Consider the following 26,975-nt stretch of genomic DNA (forward strand, 5'->3'; position numbering starts at 1 on the left):
GGGTGTTTGCCTAGAGCCTATCAACGGCATTGGCTCCATAAAGAGAATAATCGGAGGAGGGAATCGGAATATAGGAATCGGAATCCTTTAACGTCGCCAAGTGTGGTCCGTGGGTTCACTTCGCAGATCCGATAGCACGAGCCGCTCCTCTTTGGACGGGCGATGATGCCAATGCCAGGGCTAGGAAAAGATTCAAAGAGGCAAAAAGGCGAAAAGGCATTCTCAATTATTGATAGATTATTTACTGTCAGTCAGCCAGCGAGTCGGGCAGGCAAGTCAGTCCGTCAATCCGTCAGTCAGGCAATGACATTGCCAATGGCCATTGTGCCTCGATTCCGGGAAGAAAAGCTCCGTCTCCGTCACAGTGCCATCGTCATCATCTCCCGATTCTTGTACGCGACTTACATTAATCATTAGGCCAAGCACTTTTTCCCCCTCCAGACTTTCTGCTCTTGTGGAGCTGTCATTGCGTGCAATTTGTAGTTCTCTATAAAGCATCGGGCTGCGACTCCATATATCATAGATCCCAACTGGAATAACTAGAATTTGCATAACACATCAACAAATGGATGAGGGTGATGGATTCATAGAAAAAAGTGTAGATGCGAAGGGCAGACTACACATATTACCCCTTTTTAATAGTTTAGATATAATTAAATTTACATTTTTAATCCGTTTGATATAAATCACATGCAGTAAGTGTTAGCGAACATGCCCCCTCCATCTATAAATCACTCCCGAATAGCCAGATCAAAATAAAATTCTTCGCCGATCATAAATCCCCATGGGGAGGAAATCGAGAAACACTTTCAGTGCCCAATTTCCATTTCCCACCTCATCTGGCCCGTTGGCCAGTAACCGCCCCGCATTTTCGATTTCAATGCCTCCTGGCGGTGGAGCCGCTGTACACCTTTATGGCTCATTAACGACATGTCGTGGCAACCACGATAGCTTTTGCATCCCACAGGCAGCCGGAGGAGCCTCCTCCTCCTCCTACAGCTCCTACTCCTCTGGCTGCGGCAGCAAAACGGGCTCAATAAAAATAAAAACTGTCTGTCGACCGACCGGACTGGAGGACAATAAAACAAAATGGCAATTTACGATTTTATTTACGAGCTGCCGCCAACAAGAGAAGAACGTGGTGGTATGGGTTAACTCAAGCACCCAGGAAAGCTATATAGCGCAGATCCATCTGCGAAGGTGACTTGGGGAGTTTCGCAAGGAAAGGGAACTTCAAAAGGAGCCAGCGGCCCAAACAAAAATTTGTCATGCTCATTGCGCTGAAGCCCCCACCACCAACTGCCGCTCCTCCTTCCGCTTTTTCGATTCCGAGTGAGATGGTTGTCTAAACTTGTGGAACTGCATAAATTATACGATTCTCGTATAGTTTGCGGCCACCAGGCGCAGCTGTCAACGCCCGTCCGCCCATTTTCCCGATCCCTTTCCCATTCTCGCCCGCCCACAATTGTGAACTGGAGCAAATTGTCTTCTCCCGAGACTTCAAAAAATTGACCGACCTGCCGCACCCCTCAATAATGCACTTTAATGGGCGTGGTGCACACACGCACGCACAGACGCCTCCTATTTCTGGTGCCATGGTGCCCCAACCACAACCGCATCTCCATCCAACCCCCAATCCTATGGACATACATTGTGTGGCGTATTTTTGGGTATTTGTCTTAATTGAAAGTTTATTAGAGGCATTCGCCGGGCCCTTAATTAACTTTGTCATGCACTTCAGGTGTGAGTTTTTCGAGGGAGTTTCGAAAAACCGCGAGATTTTGGGGTTAGCCTTTAATGGTTTCAATTAGTTAAGGGGCGGGAAAATTCAATAAGTGCCAGCTGTGAAGAAACTAAGATTATCAAAGAAAAGTTAGTGCTGCAGTGCTTATCACCATTTGAAATGTTTTCCTGCATCATCCTCTGAAGAACTTCATGTTCCTAATTATAAGCAAAATACCCAAAAACTTAATGCTTTGATCTGCCAGCAATCTTCTGTTTATTACAATAATAAAACTTCACTCCAAATTTCCATCATAAAAACTACCGAAAAATCGACCAAGGCAAACGGAAAAAAAATCGTAAAAACTTTCCCAAATCTGTTTTTCATTACGCTACTAGAAAAATTGAACTGCGCTGCAAAAGAAGCTATCTATCTTTGCCGAAAGTGCAGCCAGACGACAGTTAGAGGTATATGAGATGAGTATGCGAGTTGGAGAATGGGTTGGAATATGAATATGGGGCTCTCGAGTGGCGATGGCGCGTAATGCATCATAAATTCACATTAACACTTTGCAGACATGTGCGCTGCGGTCTCCCCTTGGGGCCCCACTTCACATCTTCCTGTCCCGATCTTCGCCAGCCTCCACATTGTTGTCTGCTTTGCATTTATGGCCCTCATTTGGCGTTCTAAAAGATACATTCTGTGTGCCATTTGTGTCATCTATGCGGCGAGTGCACGTGTGTGAGTGTGTGTGTCGAGACCAGGAGAATTTCTCCATCTGTTTCGGTTAGATTTTAGATGATATTATACTTGAATGTAATAATACCCTTTTAAGGGGGTGAAGTCTCACAATGGAATTTCATATATCATTCCACTTAATTTCAATTAATCAATCTCAATAACTAATAAAATATAGATTGGATTATAGCAACAGACGCCTTATTATTTTATTCAGATTTTTTTGCCAATCTAGGGTATTTCCTCTTCGCGATCAAGTCTACGCAACACTTGTTCTGCGTTGTGTTTTTGCTGCTGTTAAAGATGCAATAAAGATTTTTACTCCATCTTTGCGGGCCGGCGAAGGCGACGTTGCTTCAGAATATTTACTTTATAATTTTTTATTGCCCATTTGAGTGCGTGGAAGCTTTTGGGCATTTGTCAATTTTCACGATTTACGATCGACATCATCATCAACATCAGGAGTAGCAAAACAAGAGCTTTTCGAAGTGGAATAAGGAGGGAACTCCACTTGAGTGGCCCCGCCCCCTGCAGTCGCTGAAATCCCCTAGCTGAAAAGCGCCGACGACAGAACAAGATTTATGTTAATTTGTTGTGATTTATTGAATGATTTTTTATGGGAGTTTCACGCATGCTGCTGGCCTAAATTTTTCTCTGTTCCCCAGACAGGGAAAACCGGCAGACAGACGGAGGCAACCAAAACATTTGACATAACCAAATGACATTTTGAGTGCTCCGCATGTTTGGTTAATTGAAAAAGGAAAAGAAACGGCATTGAATCGAATGAAATTGAAAGACTCCTTTTGGCACAGTTGGAGCTCGTTGTGGCATGTTTAACCCCCGGTTGCCCCGCTCTTAACCCACCAATATGATCAATGTGCGTCTGTCATGCAAATTTAAATTTGTCCAAAACGAAAGGAGGGGAATGAGATGGAGATAAGCTTAAGACAAACCGCACACAGGAAAAAAAATTGATCACTTACAGCTAAAATAATTAAAACTACATCATAAGAAATTATGCTGAAATCTAGCTTATCAGCTCCAACTTCACTTTCATAATTTTAAAGTACCTTTCTCATGTAAGAACTTTACACTTTTTAAGGATTCTCACTTATTTCAAAACCTATATTATCAGAAAGTATCTTAAAAATGCAGTTGAAAATGAGAACCTTTTTTTTCGTATGTGCGCCGGGAAGTTGATGTTGCTTTTGGGCCTAGACAAGCGGCAAGTTAATTTATGCACAACAGCAAAAACAGGCGGCGGAACGGCAACAACACAATGCCAATAAAAGGCTGCAAGGCAGACATAACAACAACAACAACAACAGCAGCGGCAGAGACAACAACTACAACAATTTGAAAATTGTTTATGCGTCTGCGCAGCCGCAAAAGTCGCCTTCGTCTTTTGCCTTCTGCGACTTGTGGCGCGTTTAGTGTTAAACGCTTGATTAAAATTCTTGTAACTGCAACACTTTTGTGGCATGTGTTGTAGTTGCCGTTGCTGTTGCTTTTGTTGCCGTTGTTGTTGTTCGGGATCTTTATGGAGCGTGTTTTGTTTCGTTTTCTTTTCTTTTAGCACAATGGTAGGGGTTTTTCTTCAGATAGTGGAGCGCATATAGCATCCAGATCGTGTGTTTCTTACCTGGCGGCTATGCGTCCCGGCTATTGTTGCTGCACTGCTGGTTGTTGCCGCTTGTTGCACGTTGCTCTTGTTCTTTTTTAATTGAATTGATTTGCATTTTTCACGCAGGCGTTGCTCATTGGGTTTGCTCTGCTGTCTGGCTATTTGCACTGTCATCAGTGGGTTAAGACAAACCGGAGGGGGTCGATTGGAGCACGGGGACAGCAGAAAAGCACTGGCGAAAGCAGGAAATGTTTGCATTCGGGGCTGGCCAGTTAAATTAACCCAAATAAAAAGGAGTATCTTTATTTAAGCGGATGTGCATCGAATAATATGCAACTTATTAGTTATATATTGTAAAATAACTACTGAAGATTATTATAAAGAAGAAAAAAATGGAAATCAACCTGTTAGCTACAAGAATTTTACAGATTTAATTACAATAATATTTTCTCTCCCCTTTTTCCTTGAAAACTTCCCAAAGTTTCAATGAAATCGAATATTTGTTAATTATAGCTTACATGCATCAACGCCCGCCTCGAAAGAAAATTGTTATTAATTAATATGTAATTGTAATGGGCAGGCGGCATGACATGGACACACATGTGGGTGGTGCGGGGAATTTTGTGTCAAATCGCTGCTGGCTTTAACAAATTAATAAACTTGACCGTACACGAGAAAACCGCATAAATCAATTTCAGTAAAACGGCGCTAAACAATCATAAATAATAATTAAATGCTGTTCAAACTACTTTGGGCAATAAAACGCCCTCACACTGTCGAAATTCTCGTTCTGTCTGATAATTAAAAACTGTCGGTAATTATTGAAATTTGTGGCCAGCGTCAGACATTGGTTAACCGAATGGCGCGCAAATTACAAAAAATTACTCACAAAATTTAATTCAATTAATTGGGTCCGGCGAGCGAAAGGGGGAAATGCGATGGAGATAACCTGGCTGTCATCTCTTTCACACGGCTCGTTACTCGTTTGTTTGTTTCCGCTTCCTGTTCCGATTCCTGACATCCATCTAACCATTTGTAACGCCTAATTGGGCAAAGGGCAGCTACCTATCTATATATCCGCTGTATACATATATCCATATATACATATATCGAGGCACACATATCCATCTCGAGTGGACACGGTGAACTTTCCACTTCTAATTGCACATTTGTATGCCTAATCGATCTGTCCGATTCGATTTGTTTTCACGTCTCTCATGGAATTTGTGTGCCGTGTTGACTTTTTTCCATACTATACCATACCCTACCCCCTACCTCATGCCAAACTGATACCTTTTATCTACTGTGGGGCTCTTTCTTTCTTTCTCCTTTGAAGGTTACCTGTGGCCAGGTGTCCGTTTGAACGGTTAAAGCAAATGAAGCGTGACATTTTTCACATTTTCCCTTCGTTTTTCCGGTTGGGGGCGGAAATTGTTGGGGGTTGGGGCAAGCCGGCTCTATGCAAATTGGGTGCACGACAAAGGATTTCGATGGGTATGTTTTCTGAACAATCAATTGCTCTTTAACTGGTTGATAGCATGTGTAACAATGGAATGTATAGGGTTAAATGGGTGGAATGTAAAAGTCAATCGAGTAATAGCCATAAAATCTACAGATGAATACGTTATGTCTTTGTAATATGTTACGTGTTTACATTCAAAATCATCTTCCTGACTCTATCTGCATCTTGCACTGACATCTTCCTGTTGGTTTTGGCCACATAATGCCCACTGTTCCACCCTTTTTGCCCACTCAATTCAGCTTTGCAGCCCACTGTCCTTTACAATCTGCCATAAGCGGCTTAGCTGAAGTTGATTAGGAGCTCTCTCGTTCGCACATTGATTGCGTGTTGCAACAAACGCTGATCATGTAAATCCTAAGTTGCAAGTTTATGTGCTGCATGCCCTCTCTATGCGAGTATATATACATGTATGTACAGACACTTATAGATATGGTGGTAATGCTGGCCAGACGGCCACAAAACCCACATGCAACTTCATTTCGCCGTTGCACGCAATTAAAATCTTCATTAGCCGCGTTTAATTTCCACTTTTGATTAAAATAAAAAAATAAACAAAATGAAAATGAAAAGGCGAAAAGACGAGACGACGGGGCAGAAAGGCAGAAAAATCTTGTGACATGTGTCGCTGCTTATCGCCATCAGCCGGCAGCAACAAGTGGAGTTTTTCGAAAGGAGTTGGGGCTCTTTGGATCCGGTCCTCGGGCAGGACACTTTGGATTCCAATTGGGATGGGGATGGGGACGAGGGAATGCCGAGCTGGAGCCGGACACTTTGCCTGATTAACGTTGGCCGCTTCGCAGAGTCGCTATCAATGTTGGGCCTAAGTGACAGTTGACTTGTTTATCAATTGACAGACGTTGTTTTCCTTCTTATTTTACGTTTTTCCCCCTTCTTTTTTAGTTTGGGTCGGCTAACTGTTAATAAGCTTGTTCTGCGGCCTGTGAAAATGTTGCTTTTAATTAAAAGTCGCTGGAATGTTTTGGCTGCTTTGCCTGCTGTTTTGTAAGCCGTATTTTAAAGCCCGATCCTGTCACGATAGCGGCCAAAGAGCTCATGTTCGACAACTAAGTAGTTGCCACAAGTCAAGATATTGTGTGTGTGCATAAATATTTGCCAGTCTTTGGGTTTAAATCATGTTCACGCCGATCAGCCTACGCAATGCAAAACATTCGGTTCTCACTCAGATAAGCCTAAATTCCCAGTATCCAAAAGTTATTTTGCAATTGAATATTTGAATTGTGAAAGGGATTCGGATTGGGCAATTAAAAGCGGCTCATTTAGCTTTATTATTCAATAAATATAGCCATATTATTTAAACATTCTTTGTTTAGAAGCTTGAACATGCATAGTTTTATTAAATGTAAATAACATTTCTCAACTATAACCTAACCCTTTTATTTAAACTTTCCACTTGGCTTATCTGTTTTTTTCTCTTGAAACTTGGGTCAGTTATTTATTTTTCGTCTAATTTCTGACTTCTGTTTCTCTGCCATTTTAATTGGTTTTCTTTTGCGGCTTGCAAGCACAAACAACGGTCGAAACTTCTTGGCAACCAAAACTTTATACTCGGACTGGACATGTTTATTACTTTGCCACAATTAAGCCATATATTTCTTGGGCAAAAGCGGCTCCCCTGCTGATTTTCCACCCGCTTTTTCCACCCGCTGCCTGCAGTTGTGGGTCAGTGGATTACTTTTCCGGCTTTGCAGCATTGTTTTTCCAACTTCGAGTGCTGCCGAGTGTCTCCCACTCGCTAATGAGCTGTCGCAACTTCAAAATGAAGTTCAATGTTGTGGCTTGTAAATCTCCCCACATGTGCTCCACTTTCCGGCAGAAGACCATTTCCATAAATATCAATTAAGCGAGAGGAGCGACTATCAAAAGTGACAGAAACATGTGGATGCGTCTCTGTGTTCCCCGTAGAGTTGATTTGGCTCCTGGTCTTGTGGTCTTCAGGTTTCTCCACTGGCTACCTGGCCTACGCAGTTTTATAATTGGACAATTTACTGAGGTGCTGCCCCCTGGAAATGCTCGGCTGCCCCTCTAAACTCTTCAATTTGGTTCATCAGCTTCGGTAGTCGTAGTCTGGAGTCTATAAAATGTAACTGGGGAAAATGTTACCATTTGGGCGTTGAAGCATGAAAAACCTAGTGCCCCATGTGGGCGTGCCCATCGGAATTGAAGTCGTGTGCTGGGGTTACAGATACGCCCCAATGGATATTCCAATACCCCAAATTCAATTAGTCGAAGTCGAAAAGCTGTGCTCACAGTCGCATAAGCGGCTTAGTTTTCCACAAATACATAAACACCCTCACACACATGCGGGAAAATTGTTATGAAAATGCTTTCACTAATTTCCAGAGCTCTTCTAATTACACTTGGAGTTTGGGTCTGGCGTTTTTCCACCGAGATGATGTTACTACTTAGTCATTTGGCATCCACTAAGCGGTCACTAAGCGTCAATATTTCATGTCTAAGCCTATTACAGATTATTGTGCCAGCTTACTCAGACGCAAATGACAAGTGGCGGGAAAATCGGAGGAAAATCGCTGGAAAATGGAGACTTGCGGGGCATGCCAGCAATATGTGGAGTGTCGAGTCTTGATTGGATCGCTTATTGGGCGGCTGATTTGCATAATATGGGCTAAATAGTTGGACAAGTTTTTGGGAAACTTATTTAGGTTTTCATTTACAAAATTCCGTGGGGATTAAGCTTGCACAAAGCTTGTATAGAATGTGATTCAAACATTAAAAAATAATTTCGTTCTATTTACAAATAAATTGATTTAACAAAAACTAATTACTTTGCTGGCATTATTTCATAACGAAATTCCACAGATTTTAAGTTGCGCTGGAATTCAAATTGCACATGTTTAATTTAAATCCCGACCCCATTAAAGCCGTTTAATTTAGCATTAATGAAAAGTGCAACACTCTGGTTGATTCCCCCTAAAACCCCTGACAAATATGGCCCCTTTTCCTGTCAGTTCAAACCCTGATTGTTAGTTAACCTGCGAGGCATTTACACTTTGCTGGCAAACATTTCATGAATTCATTTGTGCGACAGCCTGGAAAATGTGTTGCCAAAATGAAAAGTTACCCAGCCACATGATGCCAGCTGGCGGATAGAATGAAACGTGATTAGCAGCCAGATTTTCTGCTTTAAATAAATGATCCGCCACACTATCCAGTTTAGTAGTGAAAAGTCCAAGGAAGATGAAGCTTCCGTGTATTTTGATCGCTTTATTTTGCGGCTTGTGCAGTGGTTCAATCGAACGCAGAATTCGGCCAAATGAAGGAACGATTTTCGAGTGGCTGGGTTCAATATTGCTGCCTGCAACTACGACGACAACTTCAACTCCGGTAGTGGCAACAACTTCCACAACAACCAGGAGAACCACAACAACCAGCAGTACAACGAGCAGTACGAGTACCACGACATCCAGAACCACAGTGGCAAACTTTCCCATTGAAAGGGATTGTGTTACTTGTCGCTGTGGCTTGATTAATACCCTGTACAAAATCGTCGGAGGTCAGGAGACCCGAGTCCATCAATATCCCTGGATGGCTGTGATTCTGATCTACGATCGCTTCTATTGCTCCGGATCCCTGATCAATGATCTGTATGTTCTAACAGCAGCCCATTGTGTGGAAGGCGTACCACCGGAACTAATCACGTTGCGATTTCTCGAGCACAATCGTAGTCATTCCAATGATGATATAGTGATCCAGAGATACGTATCCAGGGTGAAGGTGCACGAACTGTATAATCCGCGGAGCTTTGATAACGATATAGCAATTCTACGGCTTAATCAACCGGTTGATATGAGGCATCATCGTTTGAGACCCATTTGTCTGCCCGTACAATCGTACAATTTCGATCACGAACTGGGTATAGTTGCTGGTTGGGGAGCTCAGAGGGAAGGAGGATTTGGATCTGACACCTTAAGGGTAAGAAAAAAGACTTGAGCTTGAATGGGTAACTATAACATTATGAACTTCAGGAAGTTGAAGTTGTAGTGCTGCCTCAATCGGAGTGTCGGAATGGCACAACCTATAGGCCTGGACAAATTACGGATAACATGATGTGCGCTGGATATATCTCGGAGGGTGGCAAGGATGCCTGCAGCGGCGACAGTGGAGGACCTCTGCAGACCACCTTCGATGAGCAGCCGGGTCAATATCAGCTGGCGGGAATCGTTTCCTGGGGTGTCGGATGTGCCAGACCCCAATCGCCTGGAGTTTACACCAGGGTCAATCAGTATCTTCGCTGGTTGGGCTCCAATACTCAAGGAGGCTGTCATTGCATGCCATATCCTGAGGAAGATTACTGAACTCAATCAACAGATGAATATAATTTATTGTAGCACCTTAAAAATATTTTAAAATTTAAGATAATTTTGCAGCATAAATGATGCAAACTGCTTTTTCAATAACAATTTATGCACCCACTTTTAACTAATTTATGCAAAGTGCACACAAATTTGCAACCAAGCAGCACATCGATCAAAAGTTGCTCACCAACTTTTTGGCTAGATTTTAGCAAATGTTGCATAAACTACTTGGAAAACGCTCAGCTTATCCCCCGGGGAGCACATCCATATCCATAACCACATCCTTAACTGCAGCCATTGGCAAATAAAAAAGCAATTCGAAACTGGGTTACAACACTTGAAGGCAAGCTATTTGAATCCTTTTACCTTTTTGGTGAAAAGTTTGCCAAGCAGATGGAACGAGGCCATATCTCATACATATAAATCCCGATTTGCTGGCGAATATTTTGTGCAATTTTGATTGTTATGCGTTTTGCATTTGTGCAATCATAAAATAACTCCCTACCTGCTCGCAAAAATGGGAAGAAAGCCCAAGGACACGCCAAACTCACAGGAGCAAGTTTCACCGCATTTGGTGGCTAGTTGTACAGTGTATAGCTTATTTACAAAGTTGGATTTGAAAAAGGCATACAGATAAGCGCAAAGTTTTTAACAAATGTACAACAAATTATTTACTCAGGGGAACTGGTAAATTGAGTTTCGATTTGTTGGTAATTGAGAGTTAAGGTTAGTAAGTTTGCTGGCGCAAAAAGAAAAGTTATGAATTTGAATTCCAATTGAAGAAACTTTTAAAATTAGTAAATCCTAAAACGCTTTTGATTAAGAGTAATGGCCAATCAGTGATGATATTATTGGAAAGTTTTAGGATATAATAGCTCTTAAATGCCTTTGTTTTTATGACTCCACTTTATTAGATCCGTAACTATATTGCCCACAGTCAACACCTCGTTTCCTTTGGCATTTTCCCACCACAAGACAAATTGCCAAACCTTATAGAGGGGATACATTCGTGTTGGCCCCCATAAAGCATGCAGATACATATGTAAATAGTTTTACCACCGCTTTGAATCATTAAAAAACTTTACGACTCCGTATTAAAGTCAGACAAAAAACGGGAAAAATACGAGAGGGAAGAGAGAAATACGAACAGTAAAGAAAACATAAATGCCTTGCCAATAAATTTGTCTCCCCGGCAGAAACTCGTAAAGATTTCCTACTCAAACCCATAAAGCAGTCTCAAAAAAAGTTTGTGAGCCTCAGAAGTTAAAGTACTGCCGACCTGCATGGATTTCCAGCTAAACGACAAATAACTTGGCATTTAATAACTCTGCATTCGGAGGGCATTTCGCTTTCCCCCCTAAACTTCTTTGCCCCACCCTCACATTTCTGACTTCATTATAATGCAGCAAAAGTCCCGACTTTATTCCTGTTTCCATAATTTAATACTGGAGCGAATTTATGTGTTGAAACTAAAGCTGAGATTATGGCCTTTGGAGCGAAGAGGTGTGTGTGGATTGCATTCAATTGGTGCGTGAAAGTTAAAAACGATTCCAAAGCATCTATATATATCCAAATCCCTACCCTGTATCCCAAAATACAACATTTTCAATGTTAAGTTTACAAGTTCAAGCTACATGTATAGTTCAGTGATTTATTCTCCTGGGCACACGCTACACACACCCCTACTATCGAATATCCCTGCTGTTTAGATCATCATTTAAACATCAAATTTAATAATCAGCCTGTCATGTTTATAATTGTGACTCTTGGGGGAAGGCAGTATGGGAGGAGGATGGCAGCCTGGTCAACTCGGCTCCTCGATGGGCAATCATGGCAAAAGCCACCGAAATGGAGAAGCAGAAACATTTCTCAGAAGGCAAAACATGACACATCTCATTATGAGGACTCCCAAAAGAACTCAACCGCAGAATCCCTCGCCTTCTCGCAGTTCGTGTGCTGCTGTCAGAGCATTTTGTTTATGATTTTGTAGCTGTCATAAAGTTATTAAAAGTATGTGACATTTTTATGACATTATGACGTCTTGACTCAAGGTTTCTCCTCTTTTGTTTTGGGATTTTTCGGAGGAGCGGAGCCGGCAACTAAGAGGATACCCGGCTTTTGTTTTCAACGCTCCAGAGTTCTGCGAGTGGGACCAAACCGAATTGGTCCGTCCGGCTGTCTTGAAATATGATATCAAATAAAAAGCAAATTAAAGACGATAAAAATCGTGTCTCGCCTCACGCTGAGTTATATAAAAAAGCGCTTATTTTTTGCGCCTCTTGCAAATGCGGTGCGAGGTACACCGCAAATCCGAAATCCCTTCGAAATCAAGTATCGTTTAGGTTTCGCTTTGGTTCTGGTTTTGGTTTTGGTTTCGTTTTCGGTTGCCTGTTGTTCATCTTGTTATTTGGTGGCTCATAAAACTTGTAAACATCCGACTGATTGTGCCCCTGTCTGGTTTTTTTCTTTATTTTCTGGTTACGTTTTCGATTTTTGTGAGTTCGTGTGGGTGCTGGCCCTCGGTTCGAATTGGTAAGATATTTCCAGATGATATTACACTTTTGATTGGCCTCGGTAATGGGGCACTGAGGGCGTGAGAGATCAAAGAGCGATAAGCGATTTAATTGCCCATATGTCCAAACTTATTGCCTTCGAAGAAGAGCAACAAAAGCTATAATGGAAGGTTTAGATATGCCCAATGGAAGATGGTTAAAGGAATGGGCCTAAAGTTGAATAAACAAAAGATATGGCAGAGGTGAACGGTCCGGAGATGAAAAGTTCTGTTGGTCACTTTAGCTTTGCCTTTGGAAATGTGTTAAATGAAACCTCCACAAATAAAACTCTCTTTTAAGTTACTAAACAACGTTTATTTGCGTGGCGCACAAATATGCTTTTGAACTATCCACTCAGTCAAGTATTTTATTTAACAAATTAAAATTTCTAGTTGCCTAAGATATACTATACAAATCTAATGACTGGCAGACTCAACGAGGATTTCGCTTGGAGTTGCGAAGATCATAGCGTCGGCTTTTTGGCGGTTCAGGAGCGTTCCTGTACTGCAAATTTTTGTAAACATAATCCTCGTCATCCTCGTCTAAGTAATCCTCTTCCTCGTCGTCGTCGTCCACGTCATCGTATGGCGAACCCTGCGCCTTGGTTTCGGTCCTTTCTTCGATGACTTGCTCCTCGGAATCAGTTTCTTCTTCAGCAGTATAGGAGACATTTTCGTCACTAGGCTTTAACTTAATGTTTTTTGGGTTTCTAGAATTAAATCCTTCATACACTTCGTCTTCCTTGAAATCTTCACTTTCGCTGGAACTGTAATGGACAGCTTTAGCTTGGCGTTTCGTGGGCTTGGCTTTGGTTTTGGCTCTCGGTTTGGGCTTTGCTTTAAACCTAGTGGTGGTACTAGCCTGTGGAAGTTCCTCCTCCTCGTTAAGATTAGATCCGCCGCACAATTCCTGCATAGCCTGCTCCAAGTCCGAGTCCTCCACTACCTTGCGACCTGAAGATTTCAGCATAGCCGCCGCTGAGGTGGATGGCATGAAGTCCAAGTCGAAGTCCGATGAAATCGGTGGTAGGGCATCGTCTTCATCATCCGAGTAGTTCATACCAATGGGCAGATTCTGCTGGAAACCAATGGACTTATTGGTGGCATCCATAACTATGTCCTTGTAGCCGGTGATTTTGCTACCATAGCGCGGCAGATATTCGGAGAAGAACTCGGTGACTTTGCCTAGCTCGACCTGGCCATAATAACCGGCATAATCGGGAGCTTGACCAATTCCGATATTAATCACCGATTCGTGCGGCTTAACGAATTTCGCAAGGGACATTTTACTGGGCGCTAAGTCTACTGGGGCGTTATTGAAAGATGAACGCCCCCTCTTCACATTCAGTTGCGTCATAATGCTCTTGTTGAACACATCGTGACTGTTGCGATCCTTAAGGACACCCAGATCGGCTTGATATCCTAGCAGAGTTTGGAAATGACATCGAGCCACTTGCAGAGCAGAACGGGATGTGTAGGAAGTGGAGCAGAGATCTCCTCGCTGGACCATCCTGGCAATATTGGCATAGTTCGGGAGGTGCAAAGGTGGACGTCGCAGCTCCGCCGTTCCCGGGCTTGAAATTTCAGGTATTTTCTCACATTCCTGGGCCAGTTTATGCAACTTCAGTAACTGACCCTTAACGAAATTTGGATGCCGATAGACCAGCGTGATGTTGGAGAGACCTACTGTGGATTTACGCACATCCTTCAATGAAACGCGTTCGAATCCGTGGGCCAATAGAGTGCCCGTAAATTGCAAAATATTTCGACAATGAAATATGGAACACCCGCTGGACAAATGCTCCTGCATGGCCTGGTAATCGACCTCCAGTTCGCGGCCATTTGGCGACCACTTGAGGAAGTTAATGGAGTTATTATCGGTGGCCAGGAACAGTTTCACGGCGAATGCATAATGGAGTAGAGGATGGTTTTTTGGCATTTCCGGGATATGGATGCCCAACTGTCGGTAAATCCGCCTGTGATTCTCCACTGCCTTCTTATTGATGATGGAATTAGGTTTAACTGCCACATCGAGAGGCTCCTGCTGCAAAGGATTTCTTTCGAATTCTTCTAGCGGATCCTCGGAGTCCTCAAAGTCCTGAAACTCTGGGCTATCCGCGGGCGACCTTGACTCCCCCTGTTCCCACTCATTTTTCCAACTTGTTGCTGCGACTTCTTCATATTCATCACCACTCTCACTGACTTGCTCTGACTGGCGCAAAGTGGTTCGGTTCCTCGACATTCTCCCTTTCTATATACAAACTTCGATAACTTTTTAGTTCTCGAAAAAATATTTGGGGAAACGAGCAAGCCGGAAAATTATGTGGACTGACAAACGACTTTTGACAACATTTAGAGTTACCTTGCTGTTGTTTTCCATTCGGAGAAAGTGTTGCTAAGTTTTTGTGTTATTCCTCACATTTTTCATCGATGATTTTTAAGAAAGCACACTTTTATCAGTGTACTTTAAGCAGACACACTTAATATTTATAGCTTTATTTTTACATGCTAAATAAGCCTTGCATTCCATTATAATTATCCTGTTGCAAAAATTATTATTGATAAATTAAAGTTTCACAATTTAGCTTTAGTGAAAGAGTAGACAGGCGAAAACCAAACAAAGCTCCTTTCATTCTATTTGAATGCACTTCATGTGTTGTTTGCCATAAATCTATTTTTATTTATACCCCAAAAACCCCCAGTTTTAACCCTCCCATTTGTTTCCAAGGGCGGCAAAGTTCAAAAAGGAAAGTAAGGGAAGCCTTTCAATTGGGGATTCATGGGCTATATCAACAATAATGCAGACCAAAGCCGAGACAACAAAAAGCCGCCAACACTGGCACTCAACTGGTCTATAACCAGTCAATGAGAAAGAGAGGGTGACACTGTGCCGAAAGAGATAGCTTTAAATTGACATTCATATGAATATTTAATACACATCCTTTAATCATGAATCATCCATGGCGAACACCCCCAATTATTCTGACTGATGCACGATATTTGGATGAACAAACTGCTGATTTTTTTGGCACAGGCGCAAAAAATCTGACTGACAAGAATTTTATGCAATAATTTCACGTGTCACCAGGAGTAAATTAAAAAAATGTGGTCAGTTGCTTTAAGCAACTATTAGCATATTATTATACCCTACCCTTTATAGCTCCTTTAGTTATTGTCGAATTACTGATGTAAATAGTTCGTCTATTGAATATAATTAAGCATTTCATTACTCAATTTCTTTGGCGAATATTTCCTCCAATTTTATTGTTCTTTTATTACGCTAGTTGTAATGTTTACAGTCCGAATTTGATGACAAAGTTGTAATTTCCCTGGGAAAATCATAGGGCAGCCCATGAAAAGCTGCATAACAAGAACAACGGCTGTATATGACGAATAAATTTACAAGTCCAGTTGGAAAAAATAGTATTCCAGCACGCACGTGATTTTGACAATGAAACCCCTTTCAATTTTTTCATTGCTTCCTATTTTTTGTTGCTTTTTCTTTTGGCGGAACGAAAAAGTTTCTTTTGTTGTACATTTTTTACGATCTGAGTTAGTCGTGTGACGGAAGCCCTATATGAATTCATAAAAAGCACTACATAAGTTTCGGTTTCAGTTTAATTTTACGGGTAGAGAGCTATGGGGCTTTATTTACTCCTTATCTGGACAACATTTGATCAACTATATATGGAGATCTCCCTTCTCTTTCGTCTAAAAAATATTTTATAAAATGTCGAAAAGTTCATAAAACATAAAAGTAGGAATGCCGCCGCCACAGTGCTGTTTTGTTTTTGTTTAATGCGTGTCAAGTGGTCGTAGATTATGCATTTTTATGGTTTATGGGGCGCTACTCCATCGGTTTTCCTTTTAGACTATTGTTTTCCAAGCAATTAAAGATGAAGACGACTGAGCCCGACCTTCTAGCCCCGAATTTCCCAGCTGTTTTCCGCCCTTTCGCTATCTGAATTGCATTTTTACGATTCCGATTCCAGTTTCGATTATATTTCCTTATTCTAGAGTGAGTCACTGCAGCAAGTGATACACTCTATAAGATTCTCGTGGTTTAGTGACTCATGCGAAGACAATGGAGCTCCAATCCATCAATCATTTCACTTGCCAGAAGGCAAACCTTGGGGTCTCATTGAACTTATTTCTCTGCTCTTCGCTTTCTTCGCCTTGAGGTTAAGCTAATTAAAATAAATGAATATATTCCATAATTTTAGGAACTGCATAATTTGGTGGACTTTGACAATTAGCGGCTAAAATATCACTTTGCCATATAGCATGCAAAAAAATCATTTTTCAAAATACAATGCATATTAATGATCTTATCGTTTTCTTAAGAAATGCCACAATTAAACATATTGAAAGAGTTCACAATTTAGTTCATTAAGCAACAGATTTCTGGGAATAGCCAAGGGATAAATGGCATTTTTAAATGTGCAAGCTGTGCTCATCAAATCTTATAGACTTAAAAGTTGTATATATTTGTATATTAAAATTAATTTAAATTTTATATTATTCCTAGAACACAATCAGTTAAATGCAAATGTATCTTCACAATGTATCTGCCGACTGTATCTCGCACCCATGTAAACTGTGACTAATTGAATGCCTATTTCTCCCGCTTTTGCTTTTGCTCTAAAAAATCCATTCCCGTTAGGACGAGAAGGCAACTCCCGGTTTTGGTAATTTGATATTTTCGATGTCCACGAATTTTTCACTAAATATGTTTAAACTCATTTCCCCTTTTGGTATCACTTTCACCCCTCGTATCTGTAGATACTTATTCCATTCCCTTTCTGTTCTTTGTCTTCTGGTTGCACTGTTTTGTCTAATGAAGCGTTTAAACTCCTGTTCGTTGATGATAATTAACACAACTCCATTTCTGAAGAGTACTGTAAAAAAGGGGATCTCATTAACCCTTGACATTTGTCACACGAACGCGGGGGAATTTCGTTTTGCTTTTTTGAAGATGAAGGAGTTTTCGAGTGGGTTCCAAGTTTGAATTGAAGTTTTTGGCTCCTTTTGTCTGCTGTACAAGTCAATCTACGTGACATCCTTTTCGTCCTTACTTTTTTACTCCTTTTTCGCCAAACGAAATTGTTGAAACAGATGTCAAATTGTTGTGCATTTTGTACGTTTTTGTTGCCTTTTTCTATTGTATTTGTTTTCATTTCCATCGCGGTGGTGGCCCCTTTTGTTTTCGTTTGTTTTGGTTCATTGACTTTGCGCGGTTTCGAATTTCTGTGAAATACTCAAAACCCCTTCCCCAGCAACTCCTACTCCTACAGGGTTCCTCAATCGATTTGCAGTCCTCGAAAAGGGCAACTTGATATGTCCTCACTTTATTTCGAAGGGAATCGCGGGAGTGCCGAAAGTAAAGGGAGCAACACATGTGTCTTCTACATTTGGAGATCCTAAGATAATGCAATCTAGAGTTATGAGCTGGCCTAGTCGAGTTGCCACGGGGAGTCGTATATTTATAGCCATGAAGTTATGCTTGTTTAAGTAGATCTAAAGTGCATCTACAAAGGCCATTGCGTTTAAAATTTATTTGTGGTTAGCATGGTCCGTAAATTTTTAAAGGTTTTGGTGGAATGAAATATTATGGAACAAAAGTTGTTGGTTGAATATTATTGGTTCCATACAGTTTTCATTATATTGTAATTTAAAATGTAAAACTGTTGTTTTACTGAATGCAACAACCAATGTTTTAAGTCTATTCCTTGCTTCCTCGTTCAATTTTCCCCACCTTTCTGAAATAAAGAAGACGCAAGAAAGACAGCCGCAGACATGCAGAAAGTGCGAAAAATCATTTTGTGATAAATAATACAACTTCATCAGCGAAAAACGAACCCCCAAAAGAGAGGTTCCTCGCCCTCGAGAGGACCACCCCCCCGAAAAGTCGCCGTCTTCGGAGCGTGAGGCGTGCATAAGTGAAATGTGCACAAGATACAAAATACAAAGATACATTCGAGACAACACCGAACCGAGCAGCCAAAAAGGTAATTAATCATCGTCATGGGGCGTGTGCACGATTCGCTTAACGTGCGCCTTTGGCGGTGGTTCCCCCGCCACACTCCCTTGTTCCACCCAAAAGGGGGGATGGCCAGGGGCTCACGGAGGGGGATTACGAGGGGCAGGGGCGCTGACTGAGGGTCACAGTTTGGTCTGTGCAGAGTCAGACAAACATATTACTCAGGGCATTTCCATATGGTCTACTTGAAGTGTACACCTAAAGATCTTAGCTGGCGTTCCTATGATATCTTTATTTAATATTATACATTAAATATAAGTTTAGGAGATTATACAATTTATTTACAACAAACTCTTTAAAAAACTATTTGTTGTTATATACTACTCATTTTAACTTATTTGACAAAGATATTTCCTTAACATAAGATTAGCATTTTTTTTTCTCTGTAGCTTCATCTCCTTCAGCTGCGAACAAGGGGGCGTCGTGAGGGGGGCGTGGCATGGCGTGGCAATAATCATAACGAGGCAAATTAATGCGTTTCATTCTACATCAAGCAGAATTCCCGTGCACTTTTTTTGCCCACCCTTCTTGGGCGACACATTTGCTGATTTAGCAAATATGGGGAGTTGGTAGATACTTTTCCCCTTAGATATATATTTGTGTTTATTCCAACCCCCAGAGTATCTAATACATTCTAAGCGTGTGTGTGGCGCCTACTTATTAATTTGCGAGTTTTTAAATTTTTAATTGATTGTGTGGATGATTTCAGCGATTCCGCGAGCGATTTCATTTGGTCAACAGGGCGTTGCAAACTGGATTTATTTAGCTAATTGGATGCTTCTTAATTAATGGGTGCCGTTGGCTAGCCGCAGTGCATAGAATACTACTTATTTTTAAAATAAATGGTGGCACTTACTATTGAAAAATATTATGCTGTTGGTAGTGATAGAAATATTTATGTATTTATCAATATATATAAATTATGTACGTTTGTAAAAAAGCGGAAAAAAGATTCTCTGCTGACAGTCCTGTTATCAGAGCTCTTAACATTCTCTGTTAAATGCGCTACCTGTGGCCGCTTTATAAATTCACTTGGATCGAAAAAAATCCACGTGCTTATCAGACAATGCTACAGAATTTATTGAAATAAACAAAAAACAGCTGTTGGTGGTGCAACAGCAACAACATCGAGGCCTTTTAAATTCTATCCTCTCTCACACTTATCGCATGCGACTTTCCAAGCAAATGCTCTATAAAGCCGAGAGAGCAAAACCGGTTGGTTCGCTGTTATATTGTTCAATGATAACCGATTGGCTCCGTACAAATCGGACTGTTAGCTGCCCTCGCACGTGTAACTTCCCATATGAGTCGCGCTGTTAACCGCTAAGGGTTAAAGTTGTCGCTGTTAACTCCAGCCGAAGGAAATTCGAATGTAAGGAAAGTGGCTCGTTCGTTTGTTCGCTAAATGCAGGGGGTTAGTTTGGAAAATTTGTTCGACGGAGGCGGTTCTCACGCGGCTGTTCACGCGGATGCAGATGCTCTGTTATCGCCGCTCATCGAGGTACAAATTTACGTAAAGTTCGCTGGCCAATTGGAAGTGCGCGTGCTGGAAAGTTGGGAGTTTTGGGCCATAAAACACAATTAAAAGTGCTAACGAGAAGGAAACAAAGTTACCGAAATAAATTCAAACAGAAAACGGAAAGAAAACAAGCTGCTTCGGCTTTAAAGATTTTATTGGCCCTTTGTGTGCGTGTAATTGCCTTGATTGATAACCGTTGACAGCGACTTTTGCACCCCGTCCCCGCCCGAAAAATTCAAGAAATTATATTAAAAGCTGTCGGCAAGTGTGACCAAAGTGCGTTAGAATTCAATAAGTGAAGAAGCGGAATAAGACGGGCGCTCATCCCCGCTTTTTACGCTTTGTTAGTGACGAGTGCGAGTTGAGGAATTTTCAATTAAAATTACACACAGAATCAATGCAATTATAGAGACGATTGCAAAGTGCGCACTCAATGCAATAAAAGCAATCATTTTAATGGATTAATTGAGCCTGAAAGAAATTCCTGGACATAATTTCAAAGTTCCTGCAAAGAAGTTGGAAATCTCTGTATTGCGAGTGCTTATCTACGAAAAGGTGAGTTGGTGGAATAATTTGTAATTGAAGGGGATTGAAAGGATTGTAATTACACATTTCTGCATTTGATTCTTATCGGAACGGGATAGTAATTATCCAGCAGAATGGAATTTCTGTATGGGAATGTATAAAGTTGGAGGGTAAATTTCAAACATGTCAAGATTTTGACTGTGCAAGTTTAGGAATTTGGTTCTTTATTTGGATGAATTGGTTAGCTACCAAAAAAATAAAATTAATTACTCATCCAAAATTAAATGCTTATTTAAATGATCTATTGGAGGTGTCAATAAACTATCTTTTTCCAGTAGTCTTCCTGCCCCTCCTTTATACTTCCTTACCTTTATGGTCAATTTGATGTGGGTCAAAACGGCATTTTCCGAATGCCAGGCAGGTTTGACATTTTTGTCTTTCGGGTACCATCTTTTTTCGAGGGAACCCAACCCATGAGTGTTGATTAGCATAAATGTACAAAGGTACTTTACGTTAACTGCGGTTGGCATCTAATTAAAGTGAATGCTGGTGTTGCACTCGCTGGCTGCATTGAATTTAAATTCAAGTTGGCGGCAGCTGTGAAGGCTTTCCCGACTGTCTAATTATGCGGCGTGAAAATGCAACGCATGTACAAATATTATTGCTGCAGTTGTTAACAGTAATTTCTAGTTGCTAGCTTTGTTTGCCTTTCGCTACGTGCGTCTATTTAAAGTGGATCTCAAATCGAACATTATTGAAACAGCTTCAAGTGGCCCGAAGGCAATTGTTTAAACACAGAACTTTTTGTCGAATAGTGATGGATGCAGACAAAACATTCCTCTTTAGTTTGTTGGGCATAAATACAATGTTTTTGTAAGAGGAAAGCTTAAAGAATGTTTAAGAATTAAGAATGATAAATTTAAATTTCTTGTTGTATCACTTTCAAAGCTGAACATTCTTTATAAAGTGTTTATATAGCCATTAAAATGTAACTAAGGCAAGGTCCTGAGGTTTCACCTTAACCCAAAGCTGTCTCTAGAAAACCCCAAGTCACAATAAGAACATTGTTCTTCAAAATATGTGGGGGTGAAAATCTGGTTCAAGTGCTTGGAGAATAATTAGTGAATGTGAGCATCGCATGTGTGTGTCAAGTTGACGGAAAATTGTGTAGGAAACATTCTTGGCAAATATTTACGTAGAAAAAAGGAAAACAGCGCTCTCGCTGAGCAAAGAGTTTACCTCAAGTGGACTTTCAAGTGGCTTGGAAAACGAAGAGGGACCTGAGTTAATTAAAAAAAAAAAATCCACAGGAATGGAAATTGCTTTTTAATATTTTCAACAAAATGCAAACAGATTTCCACTTACAGATTAGCCGAGCAAGAACATTGCACCTACACAGTTTATTGAAAGACAGGGGTCGCGGGGTCACTGGAAGGAGATGGTGGACCCACGTAGCTATCCTCCATCTCGTTCAGCCCGGATGACAGCAACTGTCACACGTTACGCATTAGCGATCTTCCCTCTCCCTCTTTGCCTGATGTGTGCCTTTTTCCTTTTGTATATGTATCTAGCTTGTGCAATGTTTGTGTAAGTGTGTCGGATCGCAGCCAGCTGACACAACTTGGCCCACCTCTTCGAAAAGAAAGTGTGAATGAGATGTGAACCAGAGAACTGCAGCCCGCCACTGGCACTCTACGTCCACCCGATAAACACTCGGTCTCTAGGCACCCCGTCTTTTTTGACACCCTACTTGCGGCAACAGAAAATATTCGGGTGTTTTACCAACGTTGTGTTTTTGTTACGAGTAAAAAAACCACCCGAGGCCTGCTGCGCAAGAGCCGTATGGGTGAGTGGACGCACAGTCAACGATCGGCCGCAGGTCATTTTTTGTGCGCCTAAAATTTGTATGGGTGGAAGCGCGACGGGTATAAGAAATGAAGGGTAAAAGGGAATACCCAAGAAAAATTTCGTGCTCATGTCGGGTGCCACCCGTTTCGAATCATTGCCTTACTAATTTTTCACAAGTCGCTAGCTGAATACTCTAATGACAAATATTCTTGCATAAATTCATTTTTGAAATGAATTTTGTGACATTATGTACATAGATTCGGCTATTAGCATTATTACTATTACTATTATTCTTACTATAATTTACATTTAAATAATGAAAACGTTAATAATATATATAATATATAATAATATATAATATAATATATATATATATATATATATATATATATATATATATATATAATTAAATTACATATATATATATATATATTTATAATATATAATATAATAAAATATAATATAATATATATAATTATAATAATATATAATAATAAGATGAAGGGCATATTTTACAAAGTATTCGACAAAGTCTAGAGCCACGCCGAAAGAATAGTGTATAAACGTATGGAGTGTAAAACGTATGGAGTTACGCATCTTGTCTGTGACTCGACTATCTACAAGAGTAGATAGACTGATAGAGACTATTACCCGAGTATTTTTCGAAACACCCGAGTATTTTTGGAAACACCCATGTGTTTAACGGTAAACCCACAAGTGCTTTTGTCACTCATCCCTTTTTAGGCATTTGTCTTTTTCTGACTGTTTGTCTTCTCTACCCTCCGTTATGGGTGCCGAGTATGATCGGCACCCGCGACGCAGGTCACCGTATTGATTCGGGTGCGGGCACAACGGGGTGTCTTGTCTACATGTGCAGATGTATACTGTGTGTTTGTAAGTACCCGCGATGTGCGTGGCGGGTAGCACCCGCACACAAAATTGTTGGGTGTGAGTCGAGTGGTAAAAAATGCCACCCTTGCAGTTCTCTGATGTGAACTGCATTAGTAAATCGAGTTAAGTCGGCCTAAGTAAGTACTTCGTACACTTCCGTTTTGGGTCTTTAAATTTGTCGCCCAGTTGGGGAAAGTGTCAGAGGTGTTGGCTCGAATGGAGTTATTCCCGGAAAATGTGGGTAAACAGCTGCGTTTTCATTGGAGGATAAATGGATGGGAGGTATTCTAAATGCCAATCTTTTAATGTTAAGATAAAAGGATTCTCTCCTTGTATATTCTATTACCTTCATAATGTTAGTCATCAGGCTCATACTCATTACCTTTTTATTTTTCTATTATATTTTAATGCATTTTCTGACCGAATTTATGCTTTCGTGTTAATTCTTGATTTAAGCAATTGCCGGCTTTAATTTTTTGCACCTACAACTATCTGCTAAGCCGTTGGCTTTTAGTTCGTGCCGCACCCAGTCCGAAATCCGTTTGTGATGTGAATAATTCCACCACATTACACACTTGCCTTCCTCTCATTTGCGTCGATTTCGGCGATTTTCCCCGATTTCCCCGCTTTTCAGCTGCAATTGTGGTGCACATTTTGCTAGGCAAGTGGTTGCATTTCGGTGGTTGAAAAACGGTGGTCTCGGCGGTTTCGTTTGCCTCTCGTTTCGGGAAAGTTGATTTGTTTGAACTGATTATGGGCATGTTCGGTGCGGTTTGCTTTGAGTTGCTGCGCCAGATAATAGTTTTAAATAAGTTTGGACTCGAATTTAATTGGCCAAACTAGTGCCCACCACATCGGAGTGGATATCTGCCCACTCCAATTAGCCGAGCAGACTCTGTGACAAATAAGCGATGACACGAGAGACGTGACTTATCTGGAAAACACAAGGCATTCAGGGAGGAGTATCTCCATCTTCATCGGGTCTTCATGTCATTCTGTCTGCCCAGTGTCAGTGGGCATTAAAAACTAAACAAATTTCATCCATCCTACTCGTGCTGGGCAACGCTGTGAAGTTTTCCCTGCCCGAGTTGCCCAACAATCTCACAGATGCCTACACCTGTCGTCCGACTAATTTATATCTCGTAGATAAAGCATCGCATGACATGTGGTCCATCTGTACTAAATATAAACACACTCAGAGTTATGGCCAGAGTTGACCAATATGAAATCATTAAACAACAGCCACAGAAAAGATGACGACAGGCAAACAAATTTGTTTAGAGTCTTGGTAATTTGCATAATTGAGTTGGAGGAGTGTGGGGCATTGTATTGGGTTACAGATCCCCAATAGCCGATAAACAATAAAGTGCTGGGCAGGCAAGGTTGCTGACATTTTCCATGGATGTCGTCGCACAGATCTTTTGAGTGATTGAGTTATGGCCGAGATTTTCAGGAGATTTTCTGGCATTAGGGTTTCACATTTTATGGGCATGTGCGTGGGGACAATTAATTCGGGTAATATTGGTTTTCAAATCTCATATGCTTTTGGTTATGCGTCGGATTATTTTTCAGATGGAAGAGATATGAATTTTGTAGGAGGGGCGAGATGTGAGGCAATAATCAATATAAATATTATCTGTACCTTGATGGAACAAAGAGCTGGTAAAGCTGCATGCTTATTATTCTGCAACGGTTCCATTTATGTCCTTCTACTACCTAATTTATATATTATTGTTTCCCTTTTAAAACAATATTTCAAAGAACCAACTCGCTGGAGTCATCAGCAACACATCCTTTTCCAATAACCTGCGGATTGATCTATCCCAAGTCCAACTGCAGAGAAACTGGAAACCTTCCATCAAAGTTAACTGCATTTTTATCGACTCCCTCGCCAAAGGTATAATTTCTGAGTAATCAGAAACTGGCCATTCGAAGTGCCCTGCCCATCTGCCCACAACGATTACACAATTTGCATTCGACTCACGTCCAAGTTGAGTGTCAGGATCTCGAGTTTAGCTACTGAATGGACTCACTGCGAGCAAAAACCCAAGAAAAACCCAAACTGCAGACCGAGACCAAATAGAAAACCGAGTTAAATTATGATAAAGCCGGAGCTGCAAACAAAAAACCCATTCTCTCCATTGGGTCTGTCTTCGGTTTATACTCGTATCTTTGCCAGCCGCCTCGACCGCAAAATGAACTGACCAAATGGCTCGGACGGAGAAAACATTTTTGCTAAATGCAGTTTGGCTGCAGATTAGTGCGAGTTGATTATTTACTTTGGCTTCAAATTGTGCAATGCAAATAAACGGTCTGCAGCCGCAGCATTATTATGTTAATGGCAACGAAATGCAGTTGCATTCGCAGTTCTCGGTTCCTTGAACGTGTTGCCCATGCGGGTCGTAAATTTAACTCCAACTCCGCAGCTCCGCAAGTCCACAACTCCCGATTCCGATTTCGATTCCCACTGAAAGTTTCCAGCCGCGAAAAGACCGAAGTCAGCGCCAAAAGGCAAAATGCAGCCCGGTCCAGGCGATGCATGTTGATTATTTTTATTGCAATTGACAAATGTCGGGGAAAATGCCAATGCAATACTCTTGCGGCGGGTAATTCTTTTGTAATTGACCAGCTGCCGTTGGTTTTTCACTTTTCCGGCTTTATATCCGACTTTTACTGGGGGTCACATAAATTTTGGCAAAAATAGTGATTTGTGGGAATACTTAAATCGTAAGCTGGTGGAAAGTTTACTTGAACTACTGCTACTCAAAGCATTTTAATGACAGTTATGAAAACACCCCACCTTAAGTTCATTCTTTAAAATACCAATTTTATTTTAGTGCCCCACCTTTAGCTGCCTTCAACCTGTATCTTCCAACGTTTTCGCACATAAATCTTCTGCTTTTTATAAGCCATCGCATCGTGGGTGATCTTCCCTTTATGCGAGGCACACAAAAGCGCATTCAATGATTGATTATCTTCGTATAATTCATTAATTTGACACCCACGCGCATCAAAAATCCACCAAAATAGATGGGTTTCGCTGAATATTTTAGTAATCAATAGATTATTCCAAGCATTTTGCGTACAGAAGAAATCGGTCTGAAGGAGAAGAAGAAGTGGAGGAGCTGCATGATGATGCGCCCGCATTCGCAAAGGCAGTCTGAAAAATGATTTCTGCTGACTCACGATAAGAGTTACAATAGTCCCAGGCAGTTTATCTTGTCCTGGCAATCGCGTTCGATTATTAACCCCCATAAACAAGTCACTCGCACAGTAGCCCTTAACCCCTCTCAAACCGCCTTAACCCACAGACTTCTGCCGCAGACTACTTCCCATTTTCATTGCCACATGCACCTCATCTCCTCGCTATTTACCATGCACTTGAAAAAGACTTAATTATGAAAATATTAAGTAAATATTAAAATAAATATTACATTATTTAAATTATGCTGAGATATTTCACAAGGAGCCAAAACTAGCCAATCGGCTTACGCATTTTCTGTCCGTGCACTGTGTGCTTTCCTAATAAATGTTTTTCAATTTTCATTGTGGTTAGTAATTTTTCCTTTGCTCATCATGCAACTCCATTGTTGTTGTCTGCGGCTTTTCGTTGAAAATGAAGGAGGCAGTGGGGAAAATGCTTCATCATCGACTGGAGGC

General features: G+C 41.1%; 3 protein-coding genes across 3 annotated transcripts in view; 2 read left to right on the forward strand and 1 right to left on the reverse strand.

Moving 5' to 3' along the window:
- Positions 1-8,813: 8,813 nt before the first annotated feature.
- Positions 8,814-10,331, forward strand: LOC6735637 (clotting factor G beta subunit). Its single transcript, XM_002082519.4, has 2 exons — positions 8,814-9,558; positions 9,612-10,331. Exons 1-2 carry the CDS (start codon positions 8,824-8,826, stop codon positions 9,939-9,941), a joined length of 1,065 nt encoding a protein of 354 aa, XP_002082555.1. The 5' UTR covers positions 8,814-8,823; the 3' UTR covers positions 9,942-10,331.
- A 2,468-nt stretch (positions 10,332-12,799) lies between these two features.
- On the reverse strand, positions 12,800-14,880 carry LOC6735638. Its single transcript, XM_002082520.4, has one exon. It carries the CDS (start codon positions 14,732-14,734, stop codon positions 12,926-12,928), a length of 1,809 nt encoding a protein of 602 aa, XP_002082556.1. The 5' UTR covers positions 14,735-14,880; the 3' UTR covers positions 12,800-12,925.
- Positions 14,881-19,912: 5,032 nt separating this feature from the next.
- LOC6735640 (toll-like receptor 8) overlaps positions 19,913-26,975 on the forward strand; it is a 74,609-nt gene continuing 67,546 nt past the window's right edge. The window contains exon 1 of the mRNA XM_016168713.2: positions 19,913-20,606. The gene's annotated coding sequence lies outside the window, so the exon portion shown is untranslated. The remainder of the gene's footprint in view (positions 20,607-26,975) is intronic.

This window comes from Drosophila simulans, chromosome 2R, assembly GCF_016746395.2.
Source record: "Drosophila simulans strain w501 chromosome 2R, Prin_Dsim_3.1, whole genome shotgun sequence".
Taxonomy (NCBI): Eukaryota; Metazoa; Arthropoda; class Insecta; order Diptera; family Drosophilidae; genus Drosophila; species Drosophila simulans.